The 23,816-nt window shown below is 43.6% G+C and overlaps 1 protein-coding gene across 1 annotated transcript in view; it reads left to right on the forward strand.

Annotated features, from left to right (window-relative positions):
* GTF2E1 (general transcription factor IIE subunit 1) overlaps positions 1–9,730 on the forward strand; it is a 96,879-nt gene extending 87,149 nt beyond the window's left edge. Inside the window, exons 4-5 of the mRNA XM_084617683.1 lie at positions 3,627–3,865; positions 7,485–9,730. Coding sequence (XP_084473809.1) covers positions 3,627–3,865; positions 7,485–7,915 — 670 coding nt within the window. The 3' untranslated portion in view covers positions 7,916–9,730. The remainder of the gene's footprint in view (positions 1–3,626; positions 3,866–7,484) is intronic.
* The last annotated feature ends 14,086 nt before the right edge of the window (positions 9,731–23,816 follow it).

Consider the following 23,816-nt stretch of genomic DNA (forward strand, 5'->3'; position numbering starts at 1 on the left):
CTAATTACATAAAAGTGCTGCAGTGAAATTTAAAAAAAGAATATCATCTTTCCCTCCCTCCCTCCCCCCCCACCTCTGGGTTATTTATTTACTCCATTTTACAGAGTCTTGAGATACTGGAATCATAGGTAAAACTGACATTTGATGCTACTGAAGAAAAAAATCCTCTGAATTTCTTGCCTTTCCTGTTCACAGAGGAGCAAATACCTCTGTGTGTCTTCTAGAGAGCTTTAGCACTTATTGTCTACACTGGAAATTGTCTAACGATCATGCATCTCCATTGCGAGACTGGTCAAATCATTTACTTAGATTTTTCTAGACCGTCTTAAGTGATATTTTGTAAATCCGCTACTAAGCAGGAATTTTGTCCCATGCAAGTATCATGATAAGAGCCTGTTTTTCATAAACCAGCTCCAGTGGCTTTCCAGATGGGTTGAATTTAATCTTCACTCCACTTTTTCTTGTTTAAAATACCAGCACCTTATGTAATGTAACATCCTAGGTTTCCTGAATGAGCTACTTTTTGCAGTTACACTACCAAAGACCGTTTGTCCATATACCTTTTAGTGGAGGCTGTTAAAAACAATAGCATGAGAGATTTACCTAATTTTCGTTAATGCAAATTGCAGATATGTACTTAAATTACCATACACATCTGTTGAACTCTAGAGCCTCAGTTTTTCCTATGCTTGTCAGTTGAGATGCAAAACTTGTGTTTGATTTAAATACACATAATCTGAGGTCTGCTCATTGGTTTCTTTTAGCCATATCCTAGCCCTGCTAAAGATGCTTTTTGCCACCTTAAAGCCAGTTTGATCAGTTATGCTGGAGGACTTTCCATGTAAGGTGACCCACAGACGGCATAGAGCCCGTGTAGCCAGCCACACTACTGCCTAATCCCTGATCCCCAGCTTCACAATAGCTCCCAGGAGCTGTTGCAGCCAGGCAAGTTCAGGGCATCCCTAGCGTGAGCCAGGAGACAAAACAGCCCTAGAATCAAGGGAGATAGAAAGTTTGTTATAGGTGTTGCTCCCTTTCTTCAGCTCTGTTCCAAGCGCTGCCCTGGTGCAGCTGAGCATCTGGTCCTCTGTCTCTGTTCAGTGGTGTTTAATTCACTTCTCCACAGCAGGGACACAGAACAAAAAGACACCGCTTCTTTATAGCGGCAGGTAAATCCCCAGTCCCATGGTCTCAGGGGGCTGCATGTTGCTTCTAACAGTATAATTGATGATACTGTTGTACAAACAAGGAAGAAAATGGAGCCATTACTTAGTCATTGACCTTAACAGGGGTAAAATGGTAGACATAAGCCCTCTTGGCTTTGGTTATCCTGGGGCATACCAAGGAGCTAAAATCACTCATTACTCCCTGTAAATTAATCACATTGCAGGAGATGGTTTAATGTAGTTTACAGGGGTAGGTATCTTTTATTTAAGAATTGTTACTTTAAAAAATTGTCCTTGACATCATTTGGATAAGTATATCACAACTAAATGGAACTTCATAGGGAAAAGGAGGCTTAGAATTGACAAGGCAATCCCTGACCCTGCCCAACACTTAAATGTCACTGCTGCAGTCCTGGTGAGGAAGGCTCTTTTGCATTGTGTATTGTAGGAAAGTGGATTACATAAAATTGTCAGGGAAGCTCGATGGTTGCTGATTTTTATTGTGGGGGAAGGAGAATATTGCTTTTCACAGAACACATGCCTTTCTTTGAAAACTGAAAAGTACCAGTATTTGAAGTAATACAAATTGAGAGAAGATCTCTGTGTGGTTTCTTAAGTTGCATACTTGATCTGCATGCATAAAATAGTCTCTCCCACTTGCTCAGAAATTCAAGTTGTTTTTTCCTGATCGGACTGACTGTAGGAAAGAAACACAAGTCATTGATTCTGTGAATGTGCGTACGTTGTATAAAATGTAAAGATACAAAAATATTGTGTGTATATGGTTGGTTAGTTCCTGGAACACCTACCTGGCTGTTGAAAGGTTAAATATTTCTTGCTCCTGGCAGATATTTGAGTGCATAATTATTTTCTGCCAGAGCAAATAAAATGATGGCATGTGTATGCAGTTTCCCAGGACCAACCTTTAAACATTAAAATAGAATTAGGATAACAAGCAGTGGGTAAACACTTGCTTAATAAACAAACATTTGATATTCCTGACCTCTCCAATTACCACCCTCTCTCAAACTTTCCCTCTTTGGGGAATCTTATTGAGAAGATCATGGCAGAACACCTCTAGGTTCACCTGGATCTTCTATCAGTATAGATTCAACCCCGGGGATGATAACAGAAACAGCATTAGCATCATGTTCTGTACAAAGGGAGGGTGGTGCCCATGCATATTTACGATCTGTCAGCAGCCTTTGATACCATTTACTATATAAAGTGTTCAAAATGCTTGCAAGATCTACTAAGGGTGGATGGGTGCATTCTCCATTGAATCTGTTGATTCTTTTGAGCGACGTTAGCCTAGCAGTTCATTCACCCTGGGTTTCCCTCAAGTGGAAAATGGCAAGATTCTTTCTGTGGCCTTTCCTGTTCATTATGCACGTAAGAGCACAAGACCAGATAGCGAAGGTAATTTGGGCTCATTGCCATCAGGGGCAGAGGGCATTCAGATCTGTGTTCTTTTTATTCAGATCCAAGTAGTGCATTTTCCTGGCTCAGATAGGAACCTGGATGACAATGATTTGGCTGTGGATCAACTGAGAAAATAAGCTGGTGCTAAATTCTGATGAGCGGCTCCTTGTTATTCCAGTCCTGGGCACTCACCCAGTTCTGCCCAGTAACCGGCAATACTGACCTTCAAACTCCCCCCCCCCCCCACCACCACCACCATTACTCAGGGTTAGGACAACAGCCTCCACCAAACCTCAGGCATTGCCCCACTCTATTGCTGACCTGTAAACCCCCTCTCCCTTCCTCCAAGCCCCTGACTAAAATAATCTAGTCTGACCTCCTGTATAACATAGGCCATAGAACTTCACCAGGTAGTTCTTGCAAGTTCATTATCACTTGTGATCAGAGCTGGGATTTCAACTTAGTTTTCCGAGGTGAATTTGTCTAATTGCTCATAATTACTATGAATAAGAATTCTCACATCTGAGCATTGTGAGACTCCAATCCGGTCAACCCACTTGGTTAAACCTTGGTGTTTTAATTTATTTAATACAAGACTATGGTGTAACAGCAAATAATGACTTTTCCAGCTAGCTACTGGGAAGGACCATGTTGTGTATCGATGTGAATTTCATTTCAGAGTATTCAGGTTTATAACCAGGTTGGCTGTTATTCCTATGTAATCATATTCACAGAGCTTAACAACCTCCTTCCCTTCTAGTATCTCTCCTGCATATCACAGTAGTTTAGATTGTCTAGTATTTTGAATCCTACATTCCTCAATCAAAGAGTTGGTCTAGAAATTCTTGGCAACGTGGTTAAGAAATGGGGGTTGAGATTCTCCAAGCATATCATGGGAGATGATTAATTTTAAGAGGGGTATGTGGCTAAATCCCCTGGGCTTTTTTGAAAATCACGACAGGAAACCTCTGTTATACAGGAAAGGACTAATTCTGAATGGTATCTTTTTTTTTTTTAATCCCTTTGGCTTCTACATAGCAAAGAACGTGCTGCTGCTGCAGGGGCAGCTGCCCTAGCAGGTGGATACCATCGGGAAGCATGGACTACAAAAGGGCCGTCGTATGAGGACCTGTACACCCAGAATGTCGTCATCAGCATGGAAGACCAGGAGGATCTTAATCGGTCAACAAATGAAGGGAAGCCAGCCAGAGAGAGGCCAATTTGGCTGCGGGAAAGCACAGTGCAGGGGGCTTATGATCCGGACGAGATCAAAGATGGTAAGGAAGCTAAAAGGGGAGAAGTGCTGCATAATTCTTAGAGTGGGAAGAACATTTTTGCCCCTTTCTGTGTACAGCTGCCGCTCCTGGTATCCTAGCACTAACCTGCTATGCTGTTATATCTTTCATCTGCCATGTAAAGCCTTTGGAAGCCAAGCAGGTGTAAGAGAACAAGATTTACTAGGCACAGCATTGAAACCCGTGTCAGGAAAGCTGAGTTGCCCACACTGGTGTGATTGTGTTACTAAAATGTTAATTGTTTGTTAGCTTTTCTGGGAGCTTCAAAGACAGATGTTCTGGCCCATTATGACTTGTTTGGTTTTGGATGAAACATTTTTCAGCTTCTTCTGGAAAGCTTGTTACCAACTGGGCATGGATGGAAAATGAAACTCAAATTGTATGTGTGCTGAGCACAAGGCTCATCAAATCGGCTTCTAGTGGATATGCCATGTTCACGTATCCACTCTCCCCTTCTGTAACTAGTTATCTGTTGATTTTCAAGACAACTACTGTATGCATAGAACAATGTATCAGAACTGCAGCTTGAGAGTCTCTGGGGACGAGGAGGAGTGAGAATCCGTCACCATAGTGGGTTGCTCATTATTGCTTCCTCCTATGACTGTCAGTCATCAACAGTCTTTTTCGTTGGTTTTTGCTTTTATTATTGTTTGTATTAATGTCATATCCACAAAAGACCAGAGTCAAGATTGTGGGCCCATTGTGCTAGGCATTGTGCAAACAGAGTAGCAGACAGTCCCTGCTTTGAAAAGCTTATTCAAAGCCCAAAACAAAAAAGTAATAAATGGAGACCATTTTAAATTAACTGGGTGATTCAACTGAAATATACAACCATCTGAGCAACACCAAATGAAACAGGCAGTGTCTCAGAAGATGGCGAAATGTAACCAAGATCCAAAAAGCAAAGTGTTTATTTTCAGAAACAAAAAAACCAGCACAAAGAAGGACAAAATGCTACGAGAGTGGCTACCAGCAGAGACTTTATTAAAAAAAAAAAAAAAAAATTCTGAAGAGGATCTCATTCTAGTTCTCCCTCTGTAGAGCTACTGAAATCTTACTGCAATGTGCTAGTTTCTGACATATAACATCTGACATGGTAAAAAATGAAGTATTGAATCTTTCTGATGCTTCTGTTTTAATTAAATCCAGAACACTAAAATCTTCCTTTTTCCTGCAAAGTAACCCTTCAGGAGGGGAACAGAACAGCAGGAGATTTTTTTAGGGGAGTGGAGGTGCGGATGGTGGGCTAACCCTGTTCGGGCAGATATCTGATAAAACCAGAGCTTGAGGTGATTATGGTCAGGCAGTGTGTTTCTGCCTTATTTAACTTACAACTTTTAGGGTGCACTTCCTTTTATTCTCTGGTACATTACTTTGTTTACCCTATACAAAGCATACTAACTAAAAGCACACCCTGAATGTTGCTATCCACAGTCTGGCACCAGAGTGCCTTTTACAACCACACCACCCACACGGATTTCCATGACTCTTGGATGATGTGTGACAGAAAAAGAAGGAAGGAAGAAAACTTGGGTATTGGCAGAAAACATGAGATGCTAAAGTCCAGCACAAAGAATTTTCACAAGGTCATGATTCATAGAACCCTTCTGGACTGTAAATCATTCAATAAACTTGGGCTACTGCTGGCTAACCTCCTAGAGTATACCACTTCTCACTGAGAGGGACTATCGTGTTTTTTCACAAAGAAGATCTCTTGTCTCTAGAATGACTTCTTGGTATGCTAGAAACCTTAAGCTGAGCACAAAACTGCAGACACAATCCCCTCTTTCCAAGAATTTGGCCTGTTTGCCAAGTTGTGGAAACACAAACAGCAATCCGGGCCACCCCCTGTGAATCTGACTTCTATCTTTCATACCAGGCTAAAATGTGCCAGGAACATCTGGGACTCCTACTAACAAAGCCTGTCAACACCAGCTCTGAAGAATGTGTGTGTTCTACCTGCACTCCTCAGTGGTGTGTGTTGCAAAAAAAAAAACAAAAACCCTTCATCCATTTTCAGCTGCCTAGAAGATGGTCGTCCATCCGTTCCCCCACCCCACCCCCGTCTCCCCCATCAGACTTTACCACGTTGAGTCATACGTTTGTAACCTTGTGGCTTCATTATTGCAAGTCATTATACATTGGAATGAAACCACACGTCCCGGAAAAACTTCCTCTGGTACAGGATGCAGCAGCTCACCTTGAACACATTTCTCTAGTGTTCTGATCTTTGCCCTAGCTCCACACTTAATAGTCTAGTTCAGGGGTTCTCAAGCTTCATTGCACCGCATCCCCCTTCTGACAACAAAAATTGCTACATGACCCCAGAAGGAGGGCACTGAAGCCTGAGTCCGCCCACGCTCATCTGCCCTGGTGGGGGCCAAAGCCAAAGCCCTCAGGCTTTGGCTTCAACCCTGGGCGATGGGGCTTGGACTTGGGCTTCGGTCCCGGGTGGTGAGACTCGGGCTTTGGACCTGGGCCCCAGCAAGTCTAAGCCAGCCCTGATGACCCCATTAAAACAGGGTCACTACCCACAATTTGAGAACCACTCGTCTAGTTCAAGATTGTCTTGATACTCAAAGCCCACCATGGGGCTGGCTTTAAGTTCCTGAGACCCACCCCCTCTCTCATCATGATAATAAACCACCTTTTGACAGCAGCATTCCATAAAACCAGGAAACAATCAAACAGTTGAAGGATGCATCTGTGGAGAAGATAGGACTTTCCTTTCTTATGAGACTGAGTTGCAACCTAGTGTCAGCTCCTGGGAATGACCAAAAACTTCATCAGTTTGCACCTCCCTAGGGGAAAGATGAAACACCCCCTTCTGTTTCATTTTTAAGGCAACTTATGGGACAGTTGGGAGTTACGGTGCTGGGCATGGTATTGGAACCTGGATAGATGATACTGGACTAAAGGTCAAGGCTCCATCTCTTCAGGAAAAGGAGAGCAAGTGGCATTAATGTATGAGGGTGGAATCCAGTCAGCTCAACTCAAGTGATCATTCACATGCAGAGTCTTTCGGTGCAGTAGAAAAAGTTTGCCATGGGGAATCTGACTTAGTTTTTATCCCTTATTTTTACATAAGGCTCTTAAAATCCATTCTTCTATATTTTTTCAGTCTGCCTGCCGGTTTATTAGTGTTGGGTGGACTCATAATGCTCTCACCAAATATAGGAGTCTGATAAGAGCCTTACGCAGAAAAGCTCAGAAAGCCTTCTTTTTAATGTGTTTTTGAATCCTTGAACTGTAGACACCCAGTATACCCAAACACTGTTGTGCTCTTCCAGTTATTGTACAGCAAATATTACTTAACAAAAATGCAGCCCTTTCCCAGTACAGAAGACGCTACTGCCCTGCTCTGAGGTATGCTGAGCTAGTATAACTATCTCGACTTTAAGATGGGCAGGGAGGAAGAAATGGAGAAGGGAAATAGCTTGTTCCAGGCTATAGAGTCAGTGACAGAGCTGGGACTAGAACTAAGGAGTTCTGACCCCCAGTAGCAGGCTGCCCTAACCAGTACATAGTGCTCCCTCCTTAATGGCCAGCATGACATACCGGTATGATGACTTGCCTACCGTTCCTTTATGCTTTCTTGTAGGTGGTCAAGATATGGATGCATTTCAGGAACGTGGGGAGGGCCGCGCGGCTCTGGACGATAACGAGGAGGTGATGCGTGCTCTGCTTATCCATGAGAAGAAAACCCCCTCTGTCTCTGCTGCTGGTGTGGGGGGGGCGGCTCCCTTAGCTAGCACCAATGCCAGTGACTCTGAGAGTGATACCAGTGAATCAGAGGAGGAATCCCCACCCCGCCTGCCTGTTACCACAGCTACGCTCTACGGGCTCGAGGATGAAGAGGATGAGGAGGAGTTTGAAGTGGTGGCAGAGGACCCCACTGTCATGGTGGCCGGACGTCCATTCTCTTACAGTCAAGTGAGCCAGCGGCCTGAGCTGGTGGCCCAAATGACCCCAGAGGAGAAGGAGCTTTATATAGCCATGGGGCAGCGTATGTTTGAGGATATGTTTGATTAACCCTTTCCCGCCACGACGGCTTTTAAAGGTGAATTTTAACAGGAGACTCCCTAGTGAAACAAAAGACTGAACTGCATCTCTCCCTTCCCTATAGTCTGTCATGCAGGAGCGTGGGGCTTAGAACTGCTCCCTGACCAAAGGAACTGCTGATCTTGGGTGTCCCACACAACAGAGGGGGGAGCTAAAACTAACGGGGTGTGCCAAAAAGGGAAGGAGCAGAGGTGGGTGGTGGAGCATGTGGATTTTTTTTAATCATGGGTGAGAGCTGGCAAGGTGAAGCTCCACTTCAGGGTGGCCCTCGCTCGCTGCTGCTTTCGCCCAAGAGCCTCCTTTCGCCTGAGGTTTATTCTTTTTATAGGCGGCCAGGGACCAGATTCTGACAAAGTCCAGCTCCCTCCTCGCAGAGGACTTGGGTGCTCTGTGGTCTGATCAGGCCTTGCTTCTCTGCGTTACAGAACAGGAGAGTGCAAGTGACACTGAGGGTCTGTGCGCTCGATGCTGAGACAGGCTGTAGATGTCGTTGCATGTGGACATGGTGGCTGAGCAGGGTTGAGCTGTAGTACCAGGCCCAATGAGGTTGTCGCTAACCCATTGCAGGTGACTGCTGTGCACAGAGATTTTTATTTCTAAACCACCATGTGAGCAGAAACCATACTTCTCCCCTCCCCTCCTCAGTCTTCTTACAGCTCTCTAGCTAAACCTCTCAACAGGGTTCGTAGCCCAAGCTCGCTCAGACTCAACTATGTTGCTTAGATTCAGCCGTGTATTTTGACCAAGTTGTGTTTGAGATTATTTTCCAGCACGGTTAGGATCCCTGGAGTGGACAGCTGATGATGATAGTTGTAACTGCAGATGTAAATGGGAGACTGCTTTCTGATGGGGAGCAAAATGGAGACGAGCTTTGGAAAGGAGAGTACAGATCTCTGGGTGATGCTCATTTGAAAGACTGTCTGGTTTTTAATCTGTTTTTAGCGATCAGGGACTTCAGTCCTCTGTGAAAAGACACGCCTGTCCTTGCCTGTTCCCCCCTTCCACATGCCCCACCCTCCACACCCATCTGTCAGAATTTTCAAATATGAGATTTAAGATAAGCATCTAACAAACAACTTGATTCTCAAAGGTGCTGAGTGTGCCTATATTGCCTGTTGTTTTCAATGGAAGCTGTGGGTGCTCAGTACCTCAAGGACAGATGTAACTTGGAGCACCCAAATTTGAAAGTCTTGGCTCCTTGTCAGTGTAATGAAACTCACTGAAGGAACTGAATTGATAGAGTACTCTGACCTACCAAGAGAATACTTTCAGTACACTGTTACTGCCTGTCCCCTCACCTTACCCTGTCTAAGCCCCGATGTTAAAGCCTGAGTTCACAATAGATTGGGCTGTCAGCCAGGCAGTACCATGGAACCAGCATAGCTAGTTTTAATTTCACTAACACCAAAAGGTTTGTATAATTTGAAAAGGAATTATGCAGAGTTCTGAATACTGATATTTAGCATGGCACTATCTGTTCAAATAAAAACATTTTTACCAGTGCCTATAGCAATATCGTGTTTGTAATGTTACCTTTCAATTTAAAAGTGTTACTTTTTTTTAATTGTTGTGTTTTCTTATCCAGCGCTATGGTAAAACAAAGCGATAAAAGGATTTTGTGTTTAGAGACTGTATCAAGCGCTGTTTGATTTACACGAATGGTACAGATTTGCCGAGCATTTAAACTTAAAGCTATTTTATACTGACTAGCCCTGTGATGCCTCCTTTGTGGTTTTATTTTCAACATCTTGATATTTTACCCTTTTTTAAAAATAGCATGTTAAATTTGCCATTTTTAAAATAAATTAATAAAATGATGCTTCTGTCCTAGGTTGTCTTTTCAATCTATTACTTGCTCAGCTGGGATTGTTTGCTTGTTCCAGGACTTCTGATATGTTTAAGATGCTATTTGAAAGGCTTCCAGCTTCTTTCAAACCATAACCCCACCTGCAGTGTCATCACTGGTTCTTCCTTGGGTACATCTCAGAATCCTTTGCACCGTTTTCTGTGGTGTTCATTGTAGTTGGGAGCGATGGTTGGTGCCTGTGTCAGAGGGATCTTATGGTTAGCACTCCCATTCTTTTTCCTTCTTCGCTGAGGAAGTGAATATTGCTGAAATGCTGGCTGTCTTAAAGTTGTCTTGCTGCCAATTTAAAATGGCTAATATGGCATGGAAATGTGTATGAGACATGATACGTATGGCTACCAAACCACAGAGACGCTAAATCATGCCAAATAGTGGTCAGCTGAGGGAAAGGAGCTTTACAGATTTCAGGAAGATGAATACAAGGTGACCAATTATAAGGGAGTAGATACAAGGGACCATTGGCTAGAAACTGTGGAACCAATCTAGCAAACACTATAGTTAATTCAGGCTCATAACTTCCATGAGTCATTTCTACTGTGCTTTAGTATTTGTAGGATCAGATCTTAGGTTTGTTAAACCTTTTGCAAAGGAACAGTGTTACCCACAGTTACAACAAGCAACTGGCATATGAGAGATTATAAAGAATAGGCTGTGTGTAACACATTTTACTGTGGTTTATCATTATAACAGTGGGAAAACATTGGGCTTTATCCATGTATGATCTTTATATAATGTCATTCAACAAGATTCCCAAACTTAATAATATACCTACCATCAGGAATCCATCCAAATGTTGATAGGGCACTCCTGACATTTCTGGTCCATCAGTGGCAATTTACTGAGATGCCACTCTGCTGGGAGACTGGAGGTAGATATGTGAGCAGGTGTACTGTCCCCTAACAGCTGCTGAAGCCGAAGATCTGCTGGCCAGTTTATCCCAGCCAGTTCAGGACTCTTGTGAAAGGACAGCGATGCACAGTTATTGTCATAACTGTTGTGATAAATGTTCCTTTGAACAGGAGCAGTGAAGGCCAATGGCACTTTTAAAATGTACTGTATAAAGAGGGACTGTGCGCACATACTATCCCAGAGAACTGTCACTGCGACAATTGCTAAAAGTGAAGCACAGTCAAGTGCAAGACTGGAAATCACAAAGCAAATCAATGGCAAAGTCAGAAATTGAGCCCCTGAGTTCTGATGGAGGCCCAGTCTAACAAGTGGACCACACTGCCTCTGGTAATTAAAATCAAACGACTGTGTGTCCGTAGCTACAAGACCAGCCTGCACAACAGTCTCTTGTAACTCCACTGAACTAAGTTTCTGATCCTGACTTCAGCATCATCTGCAGTTTGTCTGCTTAGTAAATGCCAGGCCACAGGATTGCACCTCTAACTAAAATGAGACGAAAAAAAGAAATCTATTTATGTAGTCCCAGCCACTTTAGTACCTGAGCACCTCAAATCTGTCTCAGCCATGTGTCTCTGTTGTTTGTTGTACAAACAAAACATCCCAAAGCCAGTAAGAAATGCAGGTCCCAGCTATCACTGACAGAGAACATTGCTCCCATCACAATGAAGTGTGCAGCCTTCCTTGCTTAAAATGAATTTATCTCCTCAGACAGGCTAATTGCCAGGCTGGCTGGCTGTTTGGAGGAGATGAACTTGAGAATGGAGGAGGGTTTGATTTGATTTTTCACATCGATCCCAAGAAGCAGCTGCTTGGAAACAACATGTCTGTCCTTCCAACTTTTCTTTTCCCTGTTGCTGCCTTCTTCAAACAGACTCGGATTAAGCAGACTAGCACTAACTGAGCAGCAGGGGAATTGGAGATCCTTTGGAGGAACGGGAAAATAGAATTACCCCCGCCCTGAAAGATCTAAGAGCCTTGACTCCATGATGCCCTGGGGCTCCTGGCTGGCTGCTCAGAAGTTTGACAAGGCTTAGTGGGGGGAAAAGCCAAAAGCTTAGCTCTCCTTTCTCTCCTGCTGAAGCCCTGTGGGGAGCAGGAAGTAACAGGGAACAGATAAAGCATAAACCAGGCTGCTTTCATCAGTGAAATGGAAAGTTTACAGTTGGGAATGAGTGTGCAGGGGGGTGTAGCTGAACTTCAGCAATGAGGCAAAGTGCTCAGCTGTTCTGTGATGAAAATGCTTCATAAAACAGGTTCCTGGGATGGGAGCGTATGAGGTAGGGCTCTGGGCAGCTATGTAGCAGCCCTCTACTGGATTCCCAGTCTGCTGCAACCCAAATGAATGGAGTCAGGGTTGTGATGGGTGCAGTCCCTAAAGGAGAGTGAGTATATCACACTGCTCAGCAAACAGCCTCTTCAGCCTGTTCAGGACTGACGTTTTCAGACCCCATCAGGAGTCCTGGCCATAATGACAGTGGCTGTGATTCACACATAACAGGCTTGGGAGTATTAATCTAGGCATTAACAGCCAAGAGTCTCAAGGCATCTAAACCCACATTTGCTTATAACATATTCAATCATGTATGGACACCTCACGCAAAGAAGTAGAAGAGCAGGAGCAACAGAACCATAGCACCCCACTCTCAGATTTGTAACCCAGCTGCGAACTCAACAGGATACCAGCATGAGCAGGACCTCAGGCAAACAGTAAGGGGAGAAGTGTTCTAACTCCCAGGTCATGTAGTGACTAAAACTTAATTCCACCAAGTTACCATCTTTGTCTAAGCAGGTTTCTCATCTGTAGTCAGTTTCCAGCTACTCTTGCCACCTCCCCTCAGTATTGTATCTAAGGAGGACCAGCAGCTCTGCTCTGCGGAGCTCAGTTTCTGGAACAGGACAATGTTAGGCCATTAAAAAGTCCAACTGGATCACCAATAGAGTGGTCTGCCAAGTACATAATACATTCTCTCAGAGCCCTCTGCTGCTACTCTGAAACCGGAAAACCAACAGGCTCCATTAGCCTTCATAGGATCATCAAAACAAGGCCATTGCCCTTTGGAATAGGAGTCCATGACCACAGTGTAATGGCCACTGTGACGCTAAGCGCACCCCAATGCCAGATGGCAAAAGGCCTCCTGGCATGTATCCGTACAACTTAGTTGACTTGACTAGCTGAATACACCTCACACACTTGTCATGATATTTATTTAAACGGTGTTTTGTAATACTGTTTGGAAACTAGCAACAAGCTAGCTGTTAATATCACTGTGAAATGTAAGTAACGATGCTGTATGTGAATTTATAGCTACTCTGATATTATGTTTGGGAGTCTGTAAATAGACCCGGGAGGCAAAACCAGCTTTTTTCCAGAGGAAGGAGAATGGCCAACACCTCTTGAGCTCAACTGAAAGATCAAATCAGGTGTGGCCAAGAACAATGGACTATGCATTTGAATCAGGGATAGCAGGAAGACCATTTCCATTGAAAAAATCACAGGAAACTGAAAAATTAATATGGCAATGGCTCCCAGGTGGGTTTCCTGACTTTAAGAAAAAGCTATCTGTTGAGGATGTAAGGAAGAGCTGAAAGACTTTGGGATATCTGTCACCTGTGGGACATAAAGAAGCAGCATTCTTGGAGGTCATGAAAAGTGGCTCAACTTCACCCAGGAGGAGCTGGAAACTGACTACAGGTGAGAAACCTGCTTAGACAAAGATGGTAATTTGACAGAATTTAGTGTTAGTTACTACAAGCCCTGTTTGGTTGGGTTTTACTTGTAACCGTCTTGTCTGGCCTATTACTCGTTATCATTTAAATCGCTGTTCTTTGTTAATATACTTATTCTTGGTTTATTACAAAACTATTTTAGTGCTATGTATCAAATTGAAGGGTAGAATCCTCAGCCAAATTATCAGGTTGCAGAGTAGCAGCTGTGTTAGTCTGTATTATCAAAAAGAAAAGGAGGACTTGTGGCACCTTAGAGACTAACCAATTTATTTGAGCATAAGCTTTCGTGAGCTACAGCTTATGCTCAGATAAATTTGTTAGTCTCTAAAGTGCCACAAGTCCTCCTTTTCTTATTATCAGGTTGGTGTCTCCCCTACCTCTTTGGAGGCAGTTAACTTAAACTTCTGTGAGGGGCCAATGAGAGGGACAGGACGCTGCAGGGGAGATGGTTTTGCGGAGGCTCAGGACTGGAAGGGCTGTTGGTTTCACCCTGCAAGCTGTAGCCAGGGTGAGGCCACCGTGCTGTGAGCAGGCTGCCGGTGCCAGGGCACTGAGCCAAAGCTGCACAGCACAGAAGCACCCAGGATTGCAGAGTAGATGGTAACACAGCTTCCCTTACGGGTGTGGGTGAACCCCCCTAGAATCACAGGCACCTCACCAAACTCCTGCCCTATCCCTAACATTGGTTCACAACCAGCATCTGGCCAGTTCATGTATCGATCAGTGGCACAAAACATTTCCATCTCCACCATCATTGTAGAACAATAGTTTTTGCTATTTGTGTGTGTGTGTCTCCCCCCTTCCTCTCTTCCCCCTCCCCCGCCTTACTTGGGGAAATCTGAGCTTTTTCCTCTTTGGGCTCCTTAATGAGAACTGCCAGAAGGTGGCTCTCTTATTTAGAGAGCACCGAATTAACAAAATAAAATCAGATTTTGGGAGCTCCTTTTGTATCAGAAAAATGTAGTAAGGACAGTAATTTAACATGGTTCTGCAGATCCACATGCTGTCATATCTGCAGCAGACAGTAAGTCTCTGCATAAGATGCTTTTAGAAATACCCATTATATTTAAAATACATTTCTGACCTAAATATAATTTCCATCACTTTGAATAGTCTGAGCCTAATGAATCAGCCAGGAATGACAAAAGGGAAGCTGATCCAGCTGCATGGGAACTGATTCAGCTCCACTGCAATGTGTTACAGACACTGCACTTTATCTTAGCTACACACTGTGATTGGAATACAGGGGGGAGCAAGAGCTGGGCAAATCAGCAGGAAGAAATTTTGCCCTGATCTGTTACAGAAACAGAGTGGATTGAGCCTTCAAATTAAGGCTGATCAAATGTTGTTCCATATGTGTTACATCTGCATGAGAAAAAAAGCCACATCTTACAAACAGAAAAGAGAGCAAGGTTACCATACGGCTAGATTTTCCCGGCATGACCTATTTCTTTGGTAGTCTGCTCTCTCTCCGGGGGGATTTTTCAAATAACAGGAAATATCTGGGATTTTTCAAGCAGAGCACACGTTGCAGCTCAGAAAGAGCTGTCTCTGTGCTCCAGTTGGTTCCTCCCCTGCAGCCACAGCTGCTGTATCCCATCTGCCACGGCCCACCCTGCCAGGTAAGCGGAGTTGCAAGCACCTCTTGGCTGGACCACATGACCTGCTGTGCTGGGCTGCCAGGTGTCTGTTTTTTTTTTTTTTTAACCAGAAAGTCCAGTTGAAAAGGGAACCCACAGTAACTGGCCTCCGCCACCAGGGGCGGGAGGAGCAGCGACTGCTGCTGGAGCCTGGAGGAGCTGGTCTCTGCTAAGCTGATGACTCTTTACAGAGAGAGCTGGCTGGCTCTGGGACTCAGCTCCAGTCTCTCCAGCACAGAGGTAGGTACCGGTGCCGCTGCCACCCCAGGGGAGAGGGGAATCCTGTCTGCCTACCCCACTGTGCCCTGATTTCCCCAGCCCTTGCTCTGGGGACTGACCCCCACCCCAGCCCCCTGTGCCTCGACTGGGCAGGTGGGCTGGCTCCACATCAGTTCCTCCCAGCCCGGCTCAGCAGGTGGCAGGTGAGTGCCAGGACAGGGGAGAGTGAGTGATGTGGGAGAGGAGCGTGCGGGGGTTGGGTCTGGGGGAAGAGGTGGGACTGGGGGGCGGAGCCTCAGGGGCAAGAGCAGGGCCAGGTGTCCAGTTTTCAGCAATTAGAAAGCATCCCTATTGCTGCAGGGCTTCAGAGCCTGGCCAGGAGGGTTGACAGGGCCAGGCCCTGGCTCCTTGCCCTGGGGAGAGGGAGAGACCTGCAGGGAGGCGCTGACTGATGGGCTGGTGCTACTTCCCAGGCCTGCGCCAGCCACGCTACCACCATGACAGAGAGTGCAACACTGCCCCCCATCTCAAGTGTGAGGCCACAGATGCTCCCTCCAGCACCCCAAAATCCCATCCCAGTATACACACCCTTCTAACACCCCCAAATATCTCCTCCAGTACTCCAAGTACCCCTTCCTATCCCAGTGCACACACCCTTCCAGCACACACACCCCAGCCCTGCCAAATACCTCCCTCCATGCCCCCCAAATACTGACTCCCATCTCAGTGTGCACACCCCTCCAGCAGCCCCCAAATACCCTCTCCTGTCCCAGCACACACACACACACACCTCCTCCCCCCAAGTAGTGTCCTCTATTTGGGAACTTGAAATAGGGTAACCCTAAAAGAAGAAGAGTGTGTCAAGTATAATAATAATTGTGTGGGGGGGGGGGGGATGTGAGAAAACCTGGATTTGTGCTGGAAATGGCCCACCTTAATTATGCACATTGTAGGGAGAATGGTCACTTTGGATGAGCTATTACCAGCAGGATAGTGAGTTTGTGTGTGTGGTTTTTGGGAAGGGGGTGAGGGGGTGAGAGAACCTGGATTTGTGCAGGAAATGGCCCAACTTTATTATCATGCACATTGTGTAAAGAGTTGTCACTTTGGATGGGCTATCACCAGCAGGAGAGTGAATCTGTGGGGGGTGGTGGAGGGTGAGAAAACCTGGATTTGTGCTGGAAATGGCCCACCTGGTGATCACTTTAGATAAGCTATTACCAGCTGGACAGTGGGGTGGGAGGAGGTATTTTTTCATATTCTCTGTGTGTATATATAAAGTCTGCTACAGTTTCCACGGCATGCATCCGATGAAGTGAGCTGTAGCTCACGAAAGCTCATGCTCAAATAAATTGGTTAGTCTCTAAGGTGCCACAAGTACTCCTTTTCTTTTTGCGAATACAGACTAACACGGCTGTTACTCTGAAAAGTATAATGAAAGAGCTGCTTTGGTCATCTTGTTTATATTTTACCTGGAATCCATCACTTCAGTGTCTTGTATCCCAACTGGTTGCTGTAGAAGTGGGGATGATAATTATATTGTGAGCCAAAATAGTGAGCCGTGCTGGGAAATCTGATTCAGATAAAGCCATGAACTGACTTATTCTTCAGCTTTATTTTTATCTCACGTTTGCTCTTTCTAACCTGAAATATGCCCGACACTGCAAACATTCAGGCATTTATGAAGCTTTTCAAATATCTTTGTGCTGGAAAGAGTAAGCTAGGCAGGTAAGGGAACTATACCAAACAGTGAAAACACAATTCAGGGAGACTAGCAGGCTCAGGAGATTTGAATGGATTACAAAGCCTTTCATTTCTTGGTTGCTGAGTCAAAACCAATCCTGGTCCATAGTGGATGTATGGAAACATTGGGGTCCATATGATAAAGAGCACACATTGATTTAATCATTTAAATTAACCAGTTCTCCATATCTCATGAATTTTGTTGAGTTTTTATCCGTACTGCTATTGCAGCAGTGCCTAGAGATCCTAACTGTAGACCAGGCCCACATTGTGCTAGGTGGCTGTACAAACAGAACAAGAGAGACAGAGTTGCTTAGCTAAAGTACAGACTGGAGAATTCTTACACAGGAAGTGAGGCTTTGACTTTGCTTTTAAGGGCAGGTGTGGCAGGTGATTCCATGATATTATGACAGGGGGACTTGGAACAGGCAGACTCCTCTTCTCTTACTGCCTGTAGAATTTGAAGCTAGTTCTCCAGAGGGAGAAAGCTAGTGTGCACATGACCCTAGTGGGCCATCAAGCACACTGAGACCACCCTGCAGTGTTTGCCCTATTGGCCGGAGTTCCCAGACCCAGTAACGCTTGTAAAGGACTTTGGCAATGAAGTCACACTGGGCTGGTTGTCCACTTGAGCTCACTTATTCTCTTTTTCCTGCACGACAAAAAGGGCTGATGGGATTTTCGTGGAGCTTATTTTTTATTCTTCTCATCTCTCCGAAATATTTGGAGTTGCTGAATTTCTCATGATCCATTTCCTTGCTGCTAACAAGATTTTTTTTTTTTTCTTCAAGTGCAAATGAGACTGTGAAATCATTTTAGGGAGCCAGAACTGTTCTCCCTCCCCTGTCACCATAATTACAATTACTTTGCTTCCTTACAGGAAGATGGGTGTGCTTTGAACATCCATCACTGTCGCTAGTGATTTCTTTGGAGAAGATTGGAGAGGGCTGGGATAAGAGGGAATGTGTCTACTTTAACAATGACTTTTGTTGAGAGATGTTTCATTGTTGCACACTCTCCCAGGCCATGTGTTTATGGGGAAAAAAATCTTAAAATTTGAATTGAACAAAAATGAGGGGCTATAAGGATGAGAAATATAGGATATGCTATGGTTGAATGAACCCATAATCCAGCTAGCCTGATATGCGGTTCTGTTTCAGACATATTCCTTTACCAGATACTTCCAAGGAATGGGGAAATTTTCACAGTGCACATAACAGTCTAATGTTATATGACGGGGAAAGTCCCAGTTAATGATCAACAACAATAAAGTCACTGCATGCCTGTTTTAATGGTTTAATCCTTTTTCATCTAGCTAAAGTATTTGGTTCAATAATATCCCGCAGCAGCAAGTTGCAAAAGTTAGTTCAATATTGCATTAAAAAGTATTTCCTTTGATCCTTTGAGAATTAATTGCAATTTTAAAAAATTATTGTGATTAATCACAGGTTTAATCACACTGTTAAACAATAGACTACCAATTGAAATTTATTAAATATTTTGTATGTTTTTCCACATTTTCAAATATATTGTAGTATGTGTTATAATTGAAATCAAAGTGTATATTATTTTTGATTACAAATATTTGCACTATAAAAATGATAAAAGAAATACTATTTTTCAATTGACCTACAAGTACTGCAGTGCAATCTCTTTCTTGTGAAAGTGCAACTTACAAATGTAGATATTCTTTGTTGCATAACTGTCCTCAAAAACACAACAATGTAAAACTTCAGAGCCTACAAGTCCATTCAGTCCTACTTCTTGCTCAGCCAATCACTCAGACAAACAAGTTTGTTTACATTTACAGGAGATAATGCTGCCCGCTTCTTATTTACAATGTCACCAGAAACTGAGACCAGGCAGTTCCACGGCACTTTTGCAGCCGGTATTGCAAGGTGTTTGTGCCAGATATGCTAAACATTCATATGCCCCTTCATGCTTTGGCCACCATTCCAGAGGACATGCTTCCATGTTGATGATTCTCGTTAAAAAAATAATGCATTAATTAAATTTGTGACTGAACTCCTTGAGGGAGAATTGTATGTCTTCTGTTCTGTTTTACCCGCATTCTGCCATATATTTCATGTTATAGCAGTCTTGGATGATGACCCAACACGTGTTGTTCATTTTAAGAATACTTTCATTGCAGATTTGACAAAATGCAAAGAAGATACCAGTGTGAGATTTCTAAAGATAGCTACAGCACTCGACCCAAGGTTTAAGAATCTGAAGTGCCTTCCAAAGTCTGAGAGGGACAAGGTGTGGAGCGTGTTTTCAGAAGTCTTAAAAGAGCAACACTCCCATGTGGAAACTACAGAACCTGAACCTCCTAAAAGGAAAATCAACCTTCTGCTGGTGGCATCTGACTCAGATAATGAAAATGAACGTGCGTCGATCCACGCTGCTTTGGATTGTTATCAAGCAGAATTCGTCATCAGCATGGACACATGTCCCCTGGAATGGTGGTTGAAGCATGGAGGAACATATGAATCTTTAGCACATCTGGCATGTAAATATCTTGCAATACCAGCTACAGCAGTGCCACGAGAACCACCTGTTCTCACTATCAGGTGGCACTATAAACAAGAAGCAGGCAGCATTATCTCCTGCAAATACGAACAAGTTTGTTTACCTGAGCGATTGGCTGAGCAAGAAGTAGGAGTGGGTGGACTTGCAGGCTCTAAAATTTTACATTGTTTTATTTTTAATACAGTTTTTTGTACATAATTCTACATTTGTAAGTTCAGCTTCCATGATAGAGATTGCACTACAGTATTTATATTAGGTGAACTGAAAAATACTATTTCTTTTGTTTTTTACAGTGCAAATACTTGTAATCAAAAATAAAGTGAGTACTGTACACTTTGTATTGTGTTATAATTGAAATCAATATATTTGAAAATGTAAAAAACATCCAAAAATATTTAAATAAATGGTATTCTCTTATTGTTTAACAGTACGATTAATCACGATTAATTTTTTTAATTGCTTAACAGCCCTAAAATAAATCCAATCACTTGGCTGGGCTTCCCAATTCCCCTGAAACTCCTTTTACTTGAGAGTTGATAGATATAGAATTTTGTGCTATTAGACAGGCGCTGCAGATCACTAATCTAGACAGCCACCCAACTGTAATTATTCCCAAGTAAATAATAAAAGAGTTTATTTTAATAAACTATGTGCATGGTGAAATCTGTATTTAGGCTAGTCTGGGACAGGTGTCACCATCACCTTGTCCAACTTTTCAATATTTGTTTGATTTTTACTTTTGCATTTCTCTACTCAACTTAAAACTAGCACTGGGATCTTTGTTACAGCAATGGACTAGGAAAGGTTTGCTCTGAATCAAGGGCCCTCTGACTTGGCATTGTTCTAATGAGTTCCTTGTGGAAATTGTTCATTTACATGCTAATGGAGTCTGCTCCAAGAAAGGTGTTACCTAACTTATTAGAAATACACAAAACAAATTAAATGAATAACATGCATGAAAGGTTATTTGTTCAGGTGGCCAGAAATGAAAGAGAGATGGCACTTGAAATGATTGGAGCCTGTTTATGGGGAAATTTATACATTGATTTATGTTTGCAATGGACACACACTCCTCTCTCTGACTAGGAAATAAGAGAGAGTCAACTTGTCCGAAGTCGGCTGGAAAGGAGGGAATTGTATATTCTCTGCTCCATTTGTGATGCATGTTGGACAGGAGAGGTGACCAAGTGGAACCTTTCCATACCCTGCACAAGAAAGCCCTTAGGGCTAATAGGCAATTGTCAAACAACAGCTGTTGGGTTCTCACCAAAATAAAAACAGAGCCACTCAACACAGCCTCATGGTCAATGGTATCAAAGACTGTTTGATGGATCTAAATGATTCCATATGGGACACCAAATGTTTTTTTCCATCCGTAGAAGGTGGTCAACATCCACTGAGACCAATGCAGTCTTTGTGCCATGCCTCTGATGTATGCAGCTAAGTAGCTATGTTTTTGTTTTTATTGCACTTCCCCTTTGCGTTTCTCAGAGTCTATCGTCTGTGGGGTCAGCTGCCATTTTGTGATGCAGAACTGATGCAGCATGTTAGAGGGGAACCACGTACACACCGTGCTTTCCCTTTGGAGACTTTACTTCTGTTCTTGTTTTTGTCAATTTTTTTCCTCAATTGAAAATAAAATTGAGTCAAACTGGGGGAAAAAAAAGTTCGTTCCTTATGTTGGAGAAAAATTAACAATATCCAGGACTACAGCTTGACAGAAGGGGATTAAAGAAAACTGACTCTTAAATTGCTTTGCCACAGGAGGCTCAATAACCTTCCCTCAAAAGGGAAAACTGGAGACAAGGGCTATAACTAGTGAGATTGTCTGCATCAAGAGATGGCTTCTTGAGCAAGGGCCTAAAAGCTGCCTATCTGAGAGAAGCTGGCACCTTGCCCTCACTGAGGCAAGCTATTAACATTCTCAACCAACAGTAGATTATGATTCTCCATTTGGCCTTGATTTTACAAGCAGGCTGGAGCCCCTTAGCACATCTGGAATTTTAGTGACTATAGTGTGTATTCTCTGTAGACCTATTGTGGCTGATGGACAGAGAGAATGAAACACCTTTTACTAGTTCCAATCACAAGAATTCTCTTAGCTCATGTGTTTTTGGAGCTAAAGAAGGATGGATCTAGACCCAGTCGAGGGGGAGTTACATAATAATTGTCTTGTTTTCTGCACCTCTTTGATTTGTTACACAAATAATTTCCCCTGCCTTTTGGGACAAAACCTGCTGGATGCAACAGAGAAATCCAGTCTTTTATACCCCAAACCAGCTCTAAAATCTACAGCTGTGGCTGGAGCATGGTCCCAGAACCTTTGTGGGGTTTTGCATTTCAACATTTGTTCTCCGAGAACAGCTTGTGCCTATGGGAAGTGAATCGGAGAAGGAATAGCATGAGAGCAATAAACAGGCCACTTGTCTTCAGCATAATCACAGCCCAGCATTCTGGAGCGGGTGCAGGGAGACATAGTGGCTTTTATATATGTATTTAATGAAACATTGGAGATATTCCTCTCATCTGAACTGACTTATAATCTGAGGAGGATACAGAAAACACTCCTATCCGTGCACCATAGGAGCACTAAGAAGTGACCTCCCATAATGAAAGAGACAATTACTTTTACTTGGTTACAGATTTTTCTAACCTGATTTTGACTTTACTAGCATCAAAGACTACTTATTACCGAGGTCTCCGGAGCTGGTTTGTTAGCAATTCTAAATGAAAGTCGCTCCGGTAGCAGTGATCCTTCTTTAGCTGCTCTTAGCCTTGAGCTGCTGTCAGGAAGAGGCTCAGTCTGTGGTTACATGAATGCCAGGGACATTTTTTGCTCTCTCTGGCTGTGTGCTGGACTGCTTGGCTTACTGTGTGGCCATGACATGCTGTAGTGTGTGGGGCCCAACAGCCACTGTCTAGCACCAAAGGCAAAGCTGTGACACAAGAACTAAAAAAAAACAAATCATCCACAAATGAAGGGATTGAATGACTCCAGGACTTGATAACGAGTCACTGTGACCAGTGCATAGCACCATCCTGCAATGAGCTAACCATGATACTGTCGAATGCCAGTCTGGTGGCCCTATATGACTTCAGTTGCATGAGACCCAGTTCATTTCCTAGCACAGAGGTATTCAGACCTCAAAAACCCCTCCCACAAATGTCATCAATTGCCTACTTTACTGGCAATCTCAGCCAAATACCAAAGGGGCCATGGAGACAGAGTTCCTAGAGGTGGCCCCTCTAGGGCAAAGGCACATTGGCAGGATAGGATGTGAATGAAACTTGGAGTGTTTTACCTTAGGTACCATCAGTGTTTAGATGCCACAGTGGTAGGTGCCTTACATGGCTGTAATAGATACTAGTTGTGTGGCTAGGCAATGGGCATTAGTCGCCAGGCTTCTCAATTCAGAACCTCACATTAGCGTGAGATTCACTAGGAACAAACTGAAAGGGTTAAAAATGGGGCATGTTAAATGTAGCAGGTAGTCGGATCGTGCAGCTGTAGCTCACGTGCACACATTAGTTACGCCATGTCAATGCCCAAACTTTGCAACACTTAGGGCAGCTCTTTAGGACCTTTCTTGAAAAGTAAATCAAAGTGAAATGAAAATAGCACGCTAGAATTGGGTCCAAGCCAGGCAATTCAGGTTAGGAATTCAACCCCCCAAGAAAGTGAGGGTGTTCTGGCTTTGATCAGTCTTTGCAAAAATCCCAACCCAAGGCTTTGACCAAGGTGCGCTATTGAGGAATAGCTCAGGCCTCTTAAGGTCATGAGCTATTTTCTGAGCGATGACCACCTGTCTTGGTGTCAGAACAAACCAAATGGCTGGACACTTTTTGGGGAAGAGCGGAGTGACACCTTTCATTTTGCTGATGACCCCTTGTATGCCTCAGCCCTGAAATAAAGTCTTCATCCTTCCCACTGAAAATCTGTAATATAGAGCCCTGAATGGCATAGGAGGGCTCCTTGAATTTTCATTTCAGAACTGGGAAAATGGTGCAGGGTGTGACATTACACTCCATACTCTTTATGAAATATGCTTATGATATGGATATGGCATAAATGAGATATACTTCATGTAAGATGGCCCATGTGACATATCATTGGAAAGCTTATGATTTACTGAACGTGATTATCCAATGTGTATGCCTGTATCATTTCTGAAGTTAGGAATATTGTATTTCAAATGTGCTACTTTGGATGTCACCCACAACTAGCCCTTCAGGT

The sequence above is a fragment of the Lepidochelys olivacea genome (assembly GCF_965140295.1).
Source record: "Lepidochelys olivacea isolate rLepOli2 genome assembly, chromosome: 1".
NCBI classification, from domain to species: domain Eukaryota; kingdom Metazoa; phylum Chordata; order Testudines; family Cheloniidae; genus Lepidochelys; species Lepidochelys olivacea.